The sequence below is a fragment of the Oncorhynchus masou genome, chromosome 23 (assembly GCF_036934945.1).
Source record: "Oncorhynchus masou masou isolate Uvic2021 chromosome 23, UVic_Omas_1.1, whole genome shotgun sequence".
Lineage (NCBI taxonomy): Eukaryota > Metazoa > Chordata > Actinopteri > Salmoniformes > Salmonidae > Oncorhynchus > Oncorhynchus masou.
In genome coordinates this window covers 28,801,606-28,817,442 of record NC_088234.1, presented here as the reverse complement: position 1 = coordinate 28,817,442, position 15,837 = coordinate 28,801,606, and the positions used below count along the sequence as shown (strand labels likewise).

The 15,837-nt window shown below is 44.2% G+C and overlaps 1 protein-coding gene across 5 annotated transcripts in view; it reads left to right on the top strand.

Annotated features, from left to right (window-relative positions):
• The window catches only part of LOC135510695 (neurexin-2-like), a 977,907-nt gene that overhangs the window by 144,071 nt on the left and 817,999 nt on the right, over window positions 1–15,837 (top strand). For all 5 annotated transcript variants that reach the window (XM_064931818.1, XM_064931817.1, XM_064931819.1 and 2 more), the window contains exon 3: window positions 4,104–5,521. In XM_064931818.1, the coding sequence (XP_064787890.1) occupies window positions 4,819–5,521 (703 nt within the window). In that variant the 5' untranslated portion in view covers window positions 4,104–4,818. The remainder of the gene's footprint in view (window positions 1–4,103; window positions 5,522–15,837) is intronic.

The following is a 15,837-nucleotide window of genomic DNA, read 5'->3' as shown; positions in this document are numbered from 1 at the left end:
CTATCTAACTGGGAGTCTCCTGAGTGAAAGCATCCGAAGTTCTTCAAAGGTAAATTATTTAATTTGGTTGCTTTTCTTATTTTCGTGAAAATGTTGCCTGCTGCCAGCAGAGCCTAGCATAGCATTATGCCATGATAAACTTACACAAATGCTTGTCTAGCGTTGGCTGTAACGCATATTTTGAAAATCTGAGATGACAGAATTGTTAACAAAAGGCTAAGCTTGTGTTTGAATACATTTATTTAATTTCATATGCGATTCTCATGAATAGGAAAAGTTTCTAGGGGTATTTATGTCCACTGCCTTATGCTAATTCGTTTGAGGCTATGATTACAATCCCGGATCCGGGATTGCTCGTCGCAAGAGGTTTTAACCATACCCACATGTACATACTACCTCAATAAGCCTGACTAACAGGTGTCTGTATATAGCCTTGCAACTCTTATTTTCAAATGTCTTTTTACAGTTTTTTTTATTTCTTTACTTTCCTACACACACACACACTATTGGTTAGAGCCTGTAAGTAAGCATTTCACTGTTGTATTCGGCGCACGTGACAAATACACTTTGATTTGATTTTAATCGAATTGGTGCATTATCGCTGATATGACCACACTCGGGTTTCCCTTCTGAACCGGCTTCGCTTTGTATAGGTCTTTGTTTTCTTGTGTATGTGTGTGTCTCAAGTGAGATGGAACATGCGGCATAGTATCCTTACAAACAACAACCATAACCACTGCCATAAGTGAAACAACAACAACGAGCACAGAACACTATTCTGCCAACACCCTGACCCTCTTCAGCGTTAGACAGCTTTGATATCATTGGGATAAAAAAAGATTCTGAAGGGTTTTGGAAAGAGCCTGGAGGAGTTTAACACTGCTGGAACCCCATGAAACACTACTGTCTGCTTCCAAACCCTGAACCGGGTGAAAAAGAAAAGGCAGAAAGCAACCCTAGCTCTGTCGAGGCTTTCGATGCAATGATGTGAAAGTAATGGGGTTAGAGTTCGCTTCACGAGTTGCCAAGGCATCGTTCGGCTGAGGAAAAGGGGTCAGGGGTGCAGGGACGTGCGTGGATTGCCGTAGCCTCTTGTTCTGTCTCAGCTTGCTTCAGGCTAGATGGTTTGGCTCGGAGAGCCAGAAAAGCATGGCGTGTGAGAAAGTATCAACCCACGGTTCTCGAGGTATAGGAAAAGCCAAATGGATGTCCTGCTGGCAGTCAGAAAAGTGTTTTGGAGAAAACGCAAAACATCAGGCCTCATTTAGTCTCGTAGATTGAAAAACAGACCCACTGCGGTATAAGGATGTCTCCCCCAAAAATATTTCCACTCTCTGTTTATCTCTGAAACACACACACACACACACACACACACACACACACACACACACACACACACACACACACACACACACACACACACACACACACACCCTTTGGGCTTTAGTGTTTCTCCTGAGGCTTGTTATTTCTCAGTGTCCTTGGGATTTGAGACTATCACCAGGCAGTCTGTGCAGAGCTCCTAATAACCACCCAACACAAGGCATAAGAGAGAGTACACTTTTATCCATACAAAACAGAAAGCACCTACCAAAACAATACAGCACAATCTGGAGATGTTCCCTCTTTACATTACACCATGCAGAGATTCCCAGACAGTAAAAAAAAAAAAACTTGAATAAATGCAAAGAGGAGGGAATATTCCGAATTCTAGTTACCCATCGGGGAAACACAGTATACATAACACTTCATTAAAATAAATAATCCCCACTGTCAATTATATAAACACACAATTCTTTTCATTGTGGTTGCTATTGCAGCAAACTAATCACAATGGGTTGTAATGTCAGCTGTTTAAAGTATACAGTGTGTCCTCGTGAAGTGATTTTGTTAAGGTCAGATTTGGCCCATTTGAATATCTTAAATATAGATGTGCATTTTCAGAGATGCATCTTCCTCCTTCCGGAGAGGCCCTCTGCCGTGTCTCTCTCCCTTGGCATCGGTTCTTATTAGAAGTCACAGCTCCATAATCTGCACTGGAACTGTCCATATATCAATAATGCTTTGATCTATGAATGTTATTATACAGGGCTTAATTTATGGGGAAGTGTGTGAGAGCAGACAATCTTATGCAAACACGCAGCTAGCATTGGCTCCCATCCGTAAGTAACTAAAATAAATCAGCTATCTCTCTCGCTCTCTCCCTCGCTCTTTCTCTCTCTCTCTCTCTCGCTTTCCCTCTTCTTCTCTCTCCTCAAGGCATGACACGCTGGTGCGTGTGAACATTACTTTGAGAAATATCGCCCCTTTCTCCCCTCTCTTTCATATGCTCTCGGTCTCTGTTTGGCTCTCTCTGTCACTGTCATTCTACAGTCTCTCTCTCTCTCTCTCTTTCGCTCTCTCGCTCTCTCGCTCAGGGATAGTGTCATCATTTGTTGTCATTCTGAAGTCAGGCAGCTAAGCATGGCCTGAGTGAGTGTGATCAGGGACAAGGAGGGGTTTAATTGTCAACTGTCTGCGATGGAAATTAAATATCTCTTGAGAAATAATGGGAACGGATTAGGCCAGGGCCAAGGGTCAAGAGTGGCTATCCTGGCAGCCATTGACTCCATGCCGAAGCACCCTGCTGAAGAGCAAACTTAGTGTGTGTGTGTGTGTGTGTGTGCGCGCAGTTAGTTCGAGACCATGAAGCCTACATAAACACGGTTGGTTTTCTACAGCACATGCATTCATGCAATGGCGATTTATTGATGGCTTTATTGCTCACTGGTTTTGAAAGTCAAGTTATGGATTTAGAGTATGCGTTCTATTCCATGGCTCTTTATGCACTGTGTTTAGGAGCAGTTGTATTTGGCAGTTAAGGATGGAGCGAGGCGTTTTGAGCGGCTGTTGACATACACCCGCTAGGCTATTAGTAAATCATGCACATGAATGTTGAACTTCACACCCGACATATTCACATTTTTCACTAGTCGAGACTTCCAACGGAGAAATCACCAGTAGGGAATTGCATGTATAGGACATTCATTTGAGTAGTCGATGTCTCTGAGGAAACTTGATTTGTATATTTCCTCTACAAAGCAGATGCTCAAATGGACGATTGTTATGCTTATTTTTCATAAACTTTTACTACTATACTGAACAAAAATATAAACGCAAGAGTTCATATAAGGAAAGAAGTCAATTGAAATTCATTAGGCCCTGATCTATGGATTTCACATGACCGGGCAGGGGCACAGCCATGGGTGGGTCTGGGAGGGCATAGGCCCACCCACTGGGGAGCCAAGCCCACCCACTGGGGAGCCAGGCCCAGCCAATCCATAATGAGTCCCCAGAAAAAGGAAATACTCCTCCCCTTCATCAGCTGTTCGCACGGTTGGTCTCAGACGATCCCGCAGGTGAAGAAGCCATATGTGAGGTTCTGGGTGGCTGGACGTACTGCCAAATTCTCTGAAATTATGTTGGAGGTGGCTTATGGTAGAGAAATTAATATTCAATTTTCTGGCAACAGCTCTGGTGGATATTCTTGCAGTCAGCATGACGATTGCATGCTCCCTCAACTTGAGACATCTTTGGCATTGTGTTGTGTGACAACGGTGGACTTGTATAATGATCATGCTGCTTAATCAGCTTACTGATATGCCACACCTTTCAGGTGGATGGATTATATTGGCAAGGGATAATGATTAGGGCTGTAAACAAATTTGTGCACAACATTTTAGAAAAATAAGCTTTTTGTGGGATCTTTTATTTCAGCTTATGATACATGGGACCAACACTTTACATGTTGGATTTATATTGTCTTCAGTTATACATATGCTACCACTACCACTACCACTACTACTACTACTACTACTACAACTACAACTACAACTACTACTACTACTACTACTACTACTACAACAAACCGATATGCATGTGCGTCAGACTGTATTGGAACCAGGGTCTCCTGTGTGCCACAAGACTAGGCATTCTAATGCAAATCTACAGGTCTCATGCAAGGTTACTTATCACGTGAGTGTGGTTCACAGAAGCACCTCAGTTAAACAAAGCACCAGGTTTACATGTGGTCTAATAAAATGTCTTTGTCTGTGTTCTTCCAGATTCATGACTGTGGGGACAATGAGGGGACCCAGGCCAGCCTAAGCTGTGGTGGACCAACCAGAGGCTTCAGGAGAGGAAGGGGTTAATGCCATTGGAGTCATGAACATACCCTGCTGTCCATGTAACACCAGACAGCTCTGACACAGTCCTCCTCAGTGCTCTCTCTACCTCCCCTTTTCCCCCCTTTCCCAAAAACAAAATCTCTGAACACGTACAGACTGACTCTATCTCTTGCCACAAAATTGACTTAGTTTTCCTAAAAAGCTATATCTGGATTCCAAGGACTGGGATTTCTATTTGGAATAAGGAGTTTACTTGAGGGACGGAACGTTGTGTGTAAAATTATCGGAATTCCCCCTGCCAGTCCACCGTCCTCGTTTTTCCCTGTGAGTCCCAGAGGCACCAACCAATGGAGAGACGGAGAAGAGAGACCGGATAAAACAGCAGAGAAATAGAGCAAATCCAGAGAGAACTGCTGAATCGGCAGGATAGGAATCTGGAATTGGGTCCTGTGAGGGTTTTGCTTCTCCCACACTTTTCCCAGCCTAGAGAACTCTCCTTAGCGAGTACCAGAGATAACAACCATTATTTACATTTAAAAAACAAATACAAACGACAGCGACAGCTGCAACTACGCTAGGCCGAGCTACGTTCCTGTGTGGAGGATTTGAACCAATAGGAAGACAATAGGGATTTAGGATTGGGATCACAACCATGACGAGGGGGTTGAGGTTTCCCGCGTGGCCCCTGGCGTTCCTCAGTCTGCTGGTGACGACCCGGGCGCTGGAGTTCGGCGGGGCCCCCGGCCAGTGGGCCCGCTATGGGCGTTGGGAGGCAGGCTCGGTGGGCGAGCTGAGCTTCAGTCTGAAGACCAATATCAGCAAGGCCCTGGTGCTCTACCTGGACGACGGAGGCAACTGCGACTTCATGGAGCTGCTGATCGCCGGCGGGCGCCTCCAGCTGCGCTTCGCCATCCACTGCGCTGAACCCGCCACCTTACACATGGAAACCCGTGTCAACGACGACCGCTGGCACATGGTGCTCCTCACACGCAACTTCCGCGAGACCCTGCTCATGGTGGACGGTGAGACCAAGGTGGCGGAGGTCAAGTCCAAGCGGAAGGAGATGGCGGTGGTCAGTGACCTGTTTGTGGGCGGCATCCCGCCCGACGTGCGCCTCTCAGCCCTTACGTCCAGCACGGTGAAGTACGAGCCCCCATTCCTGGGCCTGATCTCCAACCTAAAGGTGGGTGAGATGCCCCCTACCCTGCTCAACAGCCAGGGCATCCAGAGTGACCTGGAGTATCTGTGCACCAAGCAGAACCCCTGCTTCAACGGAGGCTTCTGCTCCATCCAGTATGGCGAGGTGCACTGTGACTGCACACACACCCGCTACAAGGGAAAGTACTGCAAGGAAGGTGAGACCGGCTGACTAGCTAATACCATTTGTTTCGAATGCTCCTTTTTAGCATGGTTCCAGCAACTGTGGTGAATGCATAACCGGGACATCTCAGTCCATGTTGGTTTGGCTCGGCTCAGTACTAGGAAAAAACCCTTAGCATAATATAGGTAAGAGACAAGCTTGCTAACATAGTGTACTGTCATCCTCTTCTTCAAAGCAGTGCAAAGCAAGCAAGCCCCCAGTGCTAATTTGTATGTATTATTCTAATGTAGTCTTACCTTTGACCTTTGGAAGGATCCCTTACTACACTCTTAGAAAAGAGGGTTCCAAAGTTTTTTGGGGCGTTCTCCATAGGAGAACCCTCTGTGGAAAGGGTTCTAAATGGAATCCCAAAAGGTTCTATCTGAAACCAAAAAGGGTTATTCAAAGGGTTCTCATTTACATTTGAGTAATTTAGCAGACACTCTTATACAGTTAGGTGGGACAACCACATAACACAGGCATAGAAAGTACATTTCACCAGTAGAGTCAGCGATAGAAGGGGGGAGGGGTCAATGCAGGTGCTGGTTTGGTTTTATAAACATTTAATTGGGGGGTGGGGGTCGAGGTGAGGAGGATTATTTAAGAAACTGATTGGAAAGGTAGAATTTCAGATGTTTTCGGAAGATGGGCAGGGACTCTGCTGTCCTAGCTTCAGGGGGATGCTGATTCCACCATTGGGGTGCCAGGAGAGAGAAGAGCTTGGACTGGGCTGAGCGTGAGCTGCGCTCCCGTAGGAAGGCAAAGAGCAATGTTCCCTCAAATTGTTTTCATTACTGAGCAAATATCAGGTCTGCTGAGCGCAAATTCTATGAAACTTCCAGCACGTGTTTATCATAAACACTGAGGCCGGACCCGCTTTAAGTTAGTTTTAACAGTGGTCAAGTAGGCTACTCTGACTACTACCATCAAAAGCAATGGAGAGAATGCATCCCATAACATTTTAACATGGAAATAGCTGTTCTATCATTCAGTCTATTGAAGCAGCCAATGTTCAACGTAGGACTACATTCCATGAGAATTTTGAAAAAAACATGCAGGGCTTGACATTAACCTGTTTATCCACTGAAGGAGGTGACTGAAAATGTTGTTTGATGCAAGAAACCACTTTCAAAATAAAATGCATCATTATTCCCATAACATTATTGCAGAGAATAAGACAAATTATGCTACCCTCTGCCTATTGGCTACTTAGATTATTCATGCATGTCTCAAAATACAACACGACCCCTTTAAGACAAAAAACTCTCTTTACCTGACTTGCTTTCCAAAGATGTCTAGAAATGCACATGTTTTGTGCTTTTCTAGCAAACAATCACTCCCCCATTGCTGACTACAAATGATCAACAACTGTCCTAATAACTCACTAACTAGCAAAGGATATGAACACATGTACAAATGTGCACATGTCGCTACATTTAGCTCTCGCTTTGAACTCTAACAAGTTAATAAACAGATCACTGATCATTTTGAATCCCACCGTACCTTCTCCGCTATGCAATCTGGTTTCCGAGCTGGTCACGGGTGCACCACAGCCACACTCAAGGTACTAAACGATATCATAACCGCCATCGATAAAAGACAGTACTGTGCAGCCGTCTTCATCGACCTGGCCAAGGCTTTCAACTCTGTCAATCACCACATTCTTATCAGCAGACTCAATAGTCTTGGTTTCTCAAATGACTGCATCGCCTGGTTCACCAACTACTTCTCAGACAGAGTCCAATGTGTCAAATCGGAGGGCCTGTTGTCCGGACCTCTGGAAGTCTCTATGGGGGTACCACATGATTCTCGGGCCGACTCTTTTCTCTGTATATATCAATGATGTTGCTCTTGCTGCGGGTGATTCCCTGATCCACCTCTACGCAGACGACACCATTCTGTATACATCTGGCCCTTTGGATACTGTATTAACTAACCTCCAAACGAGCTTCGATGCCATACAACACTCCTTCCGTGGCCTCCAACTGCTCTTGAACACAAGTAAAACCAAATGCATGCTTTTCAACTGTTAGCTGCCCGCACCCGCCCGTCCGACGAGAATCACTACCCTGGACGGTTCTGACCTAGAATATGTGGACAACTACAAATACCTAGGTGTCTGGCTAGACTGTAAACTCTCCAGACTTATATTAAACATCTCCAATCCAAAATCAAATCTAGAATCGGCTTTCTATTTCGCAAAAAAGCCTCCTTCCCTCCCGTCGCCAAACTTACCCTAGTAAAATTGCTTATCCTACCAAATCCTTGACTTCGGCGATCTCATCTACAAAATAGCTTCTAATACTTTACTCAGACTGCATCCAGTTTGCTATCACAGTGCCATCCGTTTTGTTACCAAAGCCCCTTATACCACCCACCACTGCGACCTGTATGCTCAAGTCGGCTGGCCCTCACAAGATATTTGTCGTCATTCCCACTGGCTCCAGGTCATCTATAAGTCTATGCTAGGTAAGGCTCCGCCTTATCTCAGCTCACTGGTCACGATAACAAAACCTACCATTAGCACGCGCTCCAGCAGGTATATCTCACTGGTATCCTCAAAGCCAACACCTCCTTTGGCCGCCTTTCCTTACAGTTCTCTGCTGCCAGTGACTGGAATGAATTGCAAAAATCACTGAAGCTGGAGACTTATATTTCCCTCACTAACTTTAAACATCATTTGAGCAGCTAACCGATGGCTGCAGCTGTACATAGCCCATCTGTAAATAGCCCACCCAATCTACCTGCCTCATCCCCATATGTTTTTTATGTACTTTTTGCTCTTTTGCACACCAGTATCTCTACTTGCACATCATCATCTGCTCATTTATCACTCCAGTGTTAATCTGCTAAATTGGCCTCTTTATTGCCTACCTCCTCATGACATGTGCACTCACTGTACATAGACTTTCTTTTTTTCTATTGTGTTATTGACTGTACACTTGTTTATTCCATGTGTAACTCTGTGTTATTGTTTGTGTCGAGTTGCTTTGCTTTATCTTGGCCCGGTCACAGTTGTAAATAAGAACTTGTTCTCAACTAGCTTACCTGGTTAAATAAAGGTAAAATAAAAATATATAAAATAAAAAAAACAAGCGAGACCGCTCATGCTGTAAACACAGTCCAGTTCAAAGTGAATTGCACAGATCCATATATGGCGATGGTGTATTTTCATATAGGCCTGCTCTAGCTCTGATTAGTTATGGCGCACTGGTCTGTGGAGAGTCCAGGCCTGAGTCATACATGTCAATGCAATAGAATCTTAATCCGATGCGTTCTGCCTACAACAAAATCACTTGCATAGTTAGTTTTGCCTACTAAGTCTTGCATAGTTTGTTTTGGTATGTTGCATTAAATATTGCGGGTTGATTCGATCACAATTCCCACAGGAAAGGGAAACGTTGATAACATTAACTAACGGGGAAAACTCTGAACTTCTCTACTTTCTAATCTCGTGCTTTTCTGCCCACACTGATATTTATAATGCGCGGCAGTCCCAGGGGAGCTCCGCCCCAGTGCACAGCTTTGAGGGAACATTGGCCAAGAGACCTGAGATAGCAGAACAGAGTTCTCGGGTTGGGGTGTAGGGTTTGAGCATGAATGCTTGTAGTGGATGCAACTGTTAGCCAGTGGAGTGAGTGGAGGAGCGGGGTGACATGAGAGAACTTGGGAAGGTTGAGAACCAGGTGTGCTGCAGTGTTCTGGATAAGTTGCAGGGGTTTGATGGCACAAGTGCGGAGCCCAGCTAGCAGTGTGTGGCAGTAGTCCAGAAGGGAGAGGACAAGTACCTGGATTAGGACCTGTGCCGCTTGCTGTCTAAGGTATTGTCATAGTCAGATGTTGTAGAGCATGAACCTGCAGGAGCGAGTCACTCCTTTGATGTTTGCAGAGAACGACTGGGTGTTGTCCAGGGTCACGACAAGGTTCTTTGCGCTCTGGGAGGGCGACACTGTGGAGTTGTCAACCGTGATGGAGAGGTCTTTGAGCAGGCAGGCCTTCCTCGGGAGGAAGAGCAGAGCCGTCTTGTTGAGCTTGAGGTGGTGGGCCGCCATTCACGTTGAGATATCTGCCAGGCATGCAGAGATGCGTGTAGCCACCTGGGTGTCAGAAGGGGGGGAAAGAGAAAAGTAGTTGAGTGTCATTTGCATAGCAATGATAGGAGAGACCATGTGTGGATATGACGGAGCCAAGTGGCTTGGTGTACAGAGAGAAGAGGATGGGGCCTAGAACCGAGCCCTGGGGGACACCAATAGCGAGAGTACATACACAGATCCTCTCCACGTCACCTGGTAGGGGCGACTTTTGCTCACAGCCGAAGAACCCTTTTAGGTTCTATACACTGTAGCACCTTTCTAAGAGTGGAAGCTAGTGACTCACACTTTGAGAGCAGGCCCGTGTGTGATGTCTATATTGTGGGAGAATGTATTGTGGAATATAGGCCATTCTTCTCTTGGCACAGACAGAGATGAGTGTGATAAATGAACAGAAACAGATGGAATGGAGATTCTCATCCTTTTGTTCTCTGGAGAAGGAGATCGGGGAAACACGGTGCAGGTGCACAATACAGGCTGTTGCAGCTATTTCTCTGTCAAAGTTCCCATCGTTTAACTGATAAAGGAGACAGGGTTGTTTTGTAGCATTTGATTTAGAAATTTTACTGGGAAAAAAAATGTTAGGTATATTTTTGGGGCAATTTACGCTTTATTTGATTGAGAAGAGATGGTGGGAAAGAGTTTTTGCTGAAATAGCAGTGGGACAGATTTGAACCCATGCTGCAGCGGTCCATGTGTTCCAGAGGCAGCGTTTTAGACTGTGAGACCACTGTAGGCCACAAGATTAGAAATGTTTTGGATGTTGGTGTTGTAATGTATGGCCTATATTTGCGATTAGTAAAGCTATGCATGTTAACATGGCGGGATGTAAGAAGCAAAGGTAAATGTTTACACGTAGCCCCCTTTTCCCTCTCTCGCTTACCCTGTCTCCATCGCTTCTCTCTCTCCTCCATCCCCCAAATGTCATTTCTCCCCCTCTGTTGCTCTCTGCACTCACCGCCATTTGCTTTTGGAATCTGTTCCTCTCCTGTCAGCTTATGTCAAACTCTGTTGACTGTAAATCTCTGCCGCTCCTATCTCTGACACATCTCATCACCTGATTTATCTGTGTTTTCCCTCTCCTCTGTTTCTCTTCTCTGTTATTTCTCTCTCTCTCTCTGTTCATCCTGCAGCGATTCCTCTACCCACCTGGTATCTCTTCTCTCTCTTCAAGCTATCTCTGCTCTCCATCTCTCTCACCCCCACCCCTTCCGCCTTTCTCTCTCACTCATTCTCTCACTCCCACCACTTATCTTTTCCTCACCTTTAACCGCAGTCAGCATTTCCAGATCCCCCCCATTCCCCTATCTCGCTCTCTTTCTCACTATCTCTCTCCCTCTGTCCGCCGCTCCCTTGCGCTCCCTTGCACCACTTATCTACCTCTCCCTTCACCCTGTCTGTATCTCCGCCTCTTTCTTTCTTGTTCTGTTTCTCATTCTGTATGCATCCGTCTGTGTCGTTGGCATTTGTACAACTTTGTTCGTTTGCATTTCCAAACAGAAGTGTTTATATATGTGTGTGTGTGTGTGTGTGTGTGTGTGTGTGTGTGTATAATATATATTGTATATGTATGTATGTGTGTGTGTGTGTGTGTGTGTGTGTAATATATATTGTATATGTGTGTGTAGCTATTTCACTACTAACACTAAACAAGCCTGAATTTCCCCACTGTTCTTGACACTATTATTATATTCAGAAAGCTAACTGCTATAATCAATGGGGCACAGAACACCTCCAATGTACAATATGATGAAATGCCCTGTAATTTGGGAGATCAGGTAAACTGTAGCCGGTGCATGTGTTAACCAGATTTTTGGGGGTATAAGTTTATCAGAGATGAGCTTCACCAGAGATGATGCATTGGATGTTTCAAGTAATGAGGATGTGGCAACTGCATCAAAAATACATCTAGTCTGTGCGGCCGCTGAAGTTGTCATTTTTGGAGATCTGAAGTAGGGCTACATGAAAGTCAGCATTTAGGCTGTCATTAATATTATAGTAGTAGTCCATCAAATCGAATTCATCAAAATGTGCAGGTTTTCACTCTCCGATCACAATGTGTTTGATGAACTGTTAGTGTGTGTGTGGAATTGACCAACCTCATAAGCATACACACAAAGACCCAATTTCATCTCCTGCTAGAGGAGGGCTCTGTCTTTGCTGTTTGCCAGGACCTCGAGAATTCCAAATGCAACCACTGCTGGTCTGTTCTGGGCACTGGTCCGACAGTCCCCGCTCCCTCTCTTCCCCCTTAACCTCTATCAGTTTTTCTATTTCTCCATCCCTTTCATTTCTACCTCTCTCTCTCTCTCTCTCTCTCTCACTAGCTCTCTCTCTCTCTCTCTCTCCCTCTGCTCTGTGTTAGATTGCTTGTGTGTGGTTGCTGAGAGCAGATACAGCCTGGCTCTTGGCTAAATTGAGAGCAGAATACCAATGTGATGCCACTGTGACTGCAGGAAACATTTGTCCTTTTGAAATAGAGTGAGGAAAAAGAGATGGGGTAGAGATGGAGATAGAGGACGGGAGGGATAAATATGAGAGAGAGAGAGAGAGAGAGAGAGATTCATTGGGTCTGTGTTCATTTATTTCAGAGCGGTTCTTTGGTTTGAGCAATGTAAATTGGGTCATTATTCCTTAGCGCCAGGGCAGTTGTGTATTTGTTCCTTTTATCTAACACGCTGGTGAAAATGTAAAGGTCTCTCTTTCCCTCTTTTTAGTTGGTTTAAGACATCTAATGGCTTTCCTAACCAAGGCAATTTCTGTCTGTGTTAGCTCGGCTGTGAAAACAAGCCATGTCAATGAACTGCTTCTACAGTTTTTTTTTAAAAGTTTTTTTAATTGAACCTTTATTTACTATTGGGTACTGAAGGGAATTTAACAGAAATACAGAAGGAAACGTGTCAACACACTTGTATCTTCCCAGAGGTTCATATGTTCACATTTCAACAGATGGAAAACGCAGTAAAAAGGTTAACATTTCCTGAAGAAGAGATAACGTTGATTGATTTTGTGTTGTGCTATATTTTTCTCCAGTCAGCTAATGATCAAGAATATGTGTCGGAATAGAAAAACAAATCGACCTATAACAAAAGTTCACGTTTCAGAAAGTTTATTGAGCGGGAGAATGGAGAAAAGGGGGTGGTTGGCTCTGCTGCCATCATCAACAGTCCCATTGGTACCTTAGAACTGTGCTATTATTTCCCTCTTCCTTCCTGTCAGTGCATCTTACTTGAGCTCCAGGTCTGGAAGCCGCCGAGCTTTGATGTAGTTGTCAGAAGATACCAGAGAGAATGTGGGCTGACACAAAGAAATGGCTTTCAAGTCGGAGAGAAGGAATGGAACGAAGAAGGAAAAGCATTTTGATACTCATAAAACCATATAATACTATTACATGTAATACAATCTGTTTCTAGCTCGCACGCACGTTCATTGCCCTTCCTGGTAACCAATGATTTTCCGGTGTTTCGAGCATCAGGGAGGTTCTAATTTAAAAGGGGCTGCGTCTCACCTGTACAGGCTGTTGTTTTTATAATTGATGATGACCCTGGCCTTTCTTCAGTATCGCCCCCATCGGCAGCGCCAGCTCTTTGGAGTCCTCACTCTCACTACGGTTATTAGAGGTTAAATGAGCTATGGCAAAATGGCCGACCCGATATTAATACCTTCCCTCCATTTCCCATAACTGACCTAGAGAAAGAAAGAAGCGTACTATGTATAGGCCCTTAGCTATAGTGGAGGGAGAGCCTGCTAGATATTGTTATACATATATTGACCCCCCCCCAGTTATCAGAAGATGATCGGGATCATTAAATCATCATTAAATCTGCCATTTGTTTCCTCAATCAATGATAATGTGGAGTATAGTATCTGTTTAAGAGGCAGGATCCATAGACGGTCAGGCCGGTTGTGTCACATTTCAAGGTTTGTTCGCTCGATAATCAAAGGGTGTTGCTGTAATTGCAAAATATGAAATCCTATTTGTTGTCTGCTGAAGTGAAACAGATTATGGCCTTGCATTAAGTGCCTGTGCATTGTCAGAGTGGGGGAAAGGAAGTGTCTGGGGGATTATTATGCAATTTCCATAGATGTCATTAGCATTATGTTTATAGATTCATGGTCAAATGCAAATTGGCAGGAGATGAGCTATATTTACCATTTTATTAGTCCAAAGGAAATACTCTGAGTTGAAGTTTTTGTGCGAACAATATTGGAGGATATACAAAAAAAAGGGAGAGTGGGATAAATTGAGACATTTCTTTTAACATTACGCATCACCACGTCAAAGGGAAATATAGTGTTCTTTCCAACAAATATATAGTGCATACATATTCTTCAGGATGTCGTGTATCACTGGGAATAATCAGAATTCATCTAAACATAAGTTTTTTTTTTTAAACGTAGCTTGCCCAAAAGAATATGGGGTAAATTGAGATCAGGGATGGGGTAGAGTAAGAGTGGGTTGTGGTGTCCTGTGACCGTGGGCGAGGGTGCTGATAGGTCAAAGTTTCATTCATTGAATGGGGTCTGGTATATTGTAGATCTTAAATGAATGCCTACATTCGAATCTACTCTAGACCTCTCTGTTCAATAGCACTTCAGTTGCCTGGCGACTCAAACTGAATTATTCCGCTGCTCTATCAATCGCTAAATACCTCAGTCTGAGACTGCATCCTTCAAGTTATTTGTGGTGACTTCAAAATGAGGGGTGTTGTACAAAGAAAAGTCATCAGCGATTGGATCCATCTCTAACCAATCAGATTATCAGCCGGTGACAAATGACGCTTTGGCCTAGCAATCAGAAGGTCTAGAATGATTTCCAATTCTAGAACTCATCGGGGAGGTGCTCCGGTTCAGACTCACTTCAGAGAAGAAACTAACGTCCGTGGGCGTTGGCGTAGCGTTTGGCCGGAGCAAGTCTCTGAGGAACCAGTCAACCTCGTCAAGTGTCATTCAGTTAAAAAAAAAAATGTCATCCCTTGCTGCTACATGGAATGGACTTCTTCTCTTCTCTGCAGAACTTCAAGGGGGGCTTTAGATCACTGCTTGGTTTTACGTCTGTACACACAGGGCTTGATGATGTCTGCTCAGTGCATTTCCATTGTTACAATCTTGAGTTCATATATGCATGGAACATTGTACAAGTACTATGCATATTATGCGTAACACTGACTAAACGTAATCATCGTTTGTATGGGGTATTGTGGCCATAGGCTCAACATACCCCAAGGCAAACATTTAGGTATAGGACCTCATATTGTAGCTTATGGAGACCCCTACAGATGTAAAAAGTAATAAAACATAAAAATGAAATGATCTACTTTGGTTTAGATCCAAGCATCATGAAAACTATAACACCATAAATTCATTTCATTTTGTGAAAAATAGCTTTTTGGACCTATCTTGCTTATCACTTTTTCCATGTAGTTTCTTCCTCCACAGACTCCATTAAATTATATCCTCTTCCTAAGTATTTAGAAACAAGGGTTGGCTCAACTCTTTCAACTTACCACACTCATCCCTAGACTAGAGCAATGTGTAGTTTCTAACTATAGTCCAAATTGCTCCATATCTTCAAAGAAAACATCAATGACATCTTAAACAACAGGAGGACAATTCAATTTCCACTTGACTAAAACATCCTCACAGTAAAGCCAAAAAATGTAGTCCAAATCGCAGTAAATTCCAATATCCAGCCCATTCTCCAGCTGTATAGCTCTAACACAATCCAGAGGAGGCAGGTTGAGACAGCAGGCGGGAGGCCCTACTCCAGTTGGCAAGCTTTGTAGTAGGGAATCAAAAACAGCATCTTCGCTTGTTAACACTCAATTCGGTCTCATCACTTTCAACATACGGCAGGACTTGGGTCCCTGAGGAGCCCTGGAGGTAACAGCCACGGCCCATGCGCATCGGGGAGGGAAACCCCTTTTACCATGCTGCCACAACCTGGAGTTAGCGGTATAGCAGCCACGCAGCATGCAGGCAGAAGAAACCGTTCATGCTTGTTACAAAAAAACACCGCTTCTGTTAGCCTTCGGGAATCTGTTTTTGAAGTGATTTTGAAGAGATACTGATTTATTTGAATGGCCAGTTGTAAACATATTGATGCACAGTATATTAAGCTGCATTTTAGGAGTGCAAAGGGCACACTAACTCTACAGTAGCTGTGACCACCCACAACTTTCAACTACTTATGAAAATGGGCCTGTACTCATATTTACCC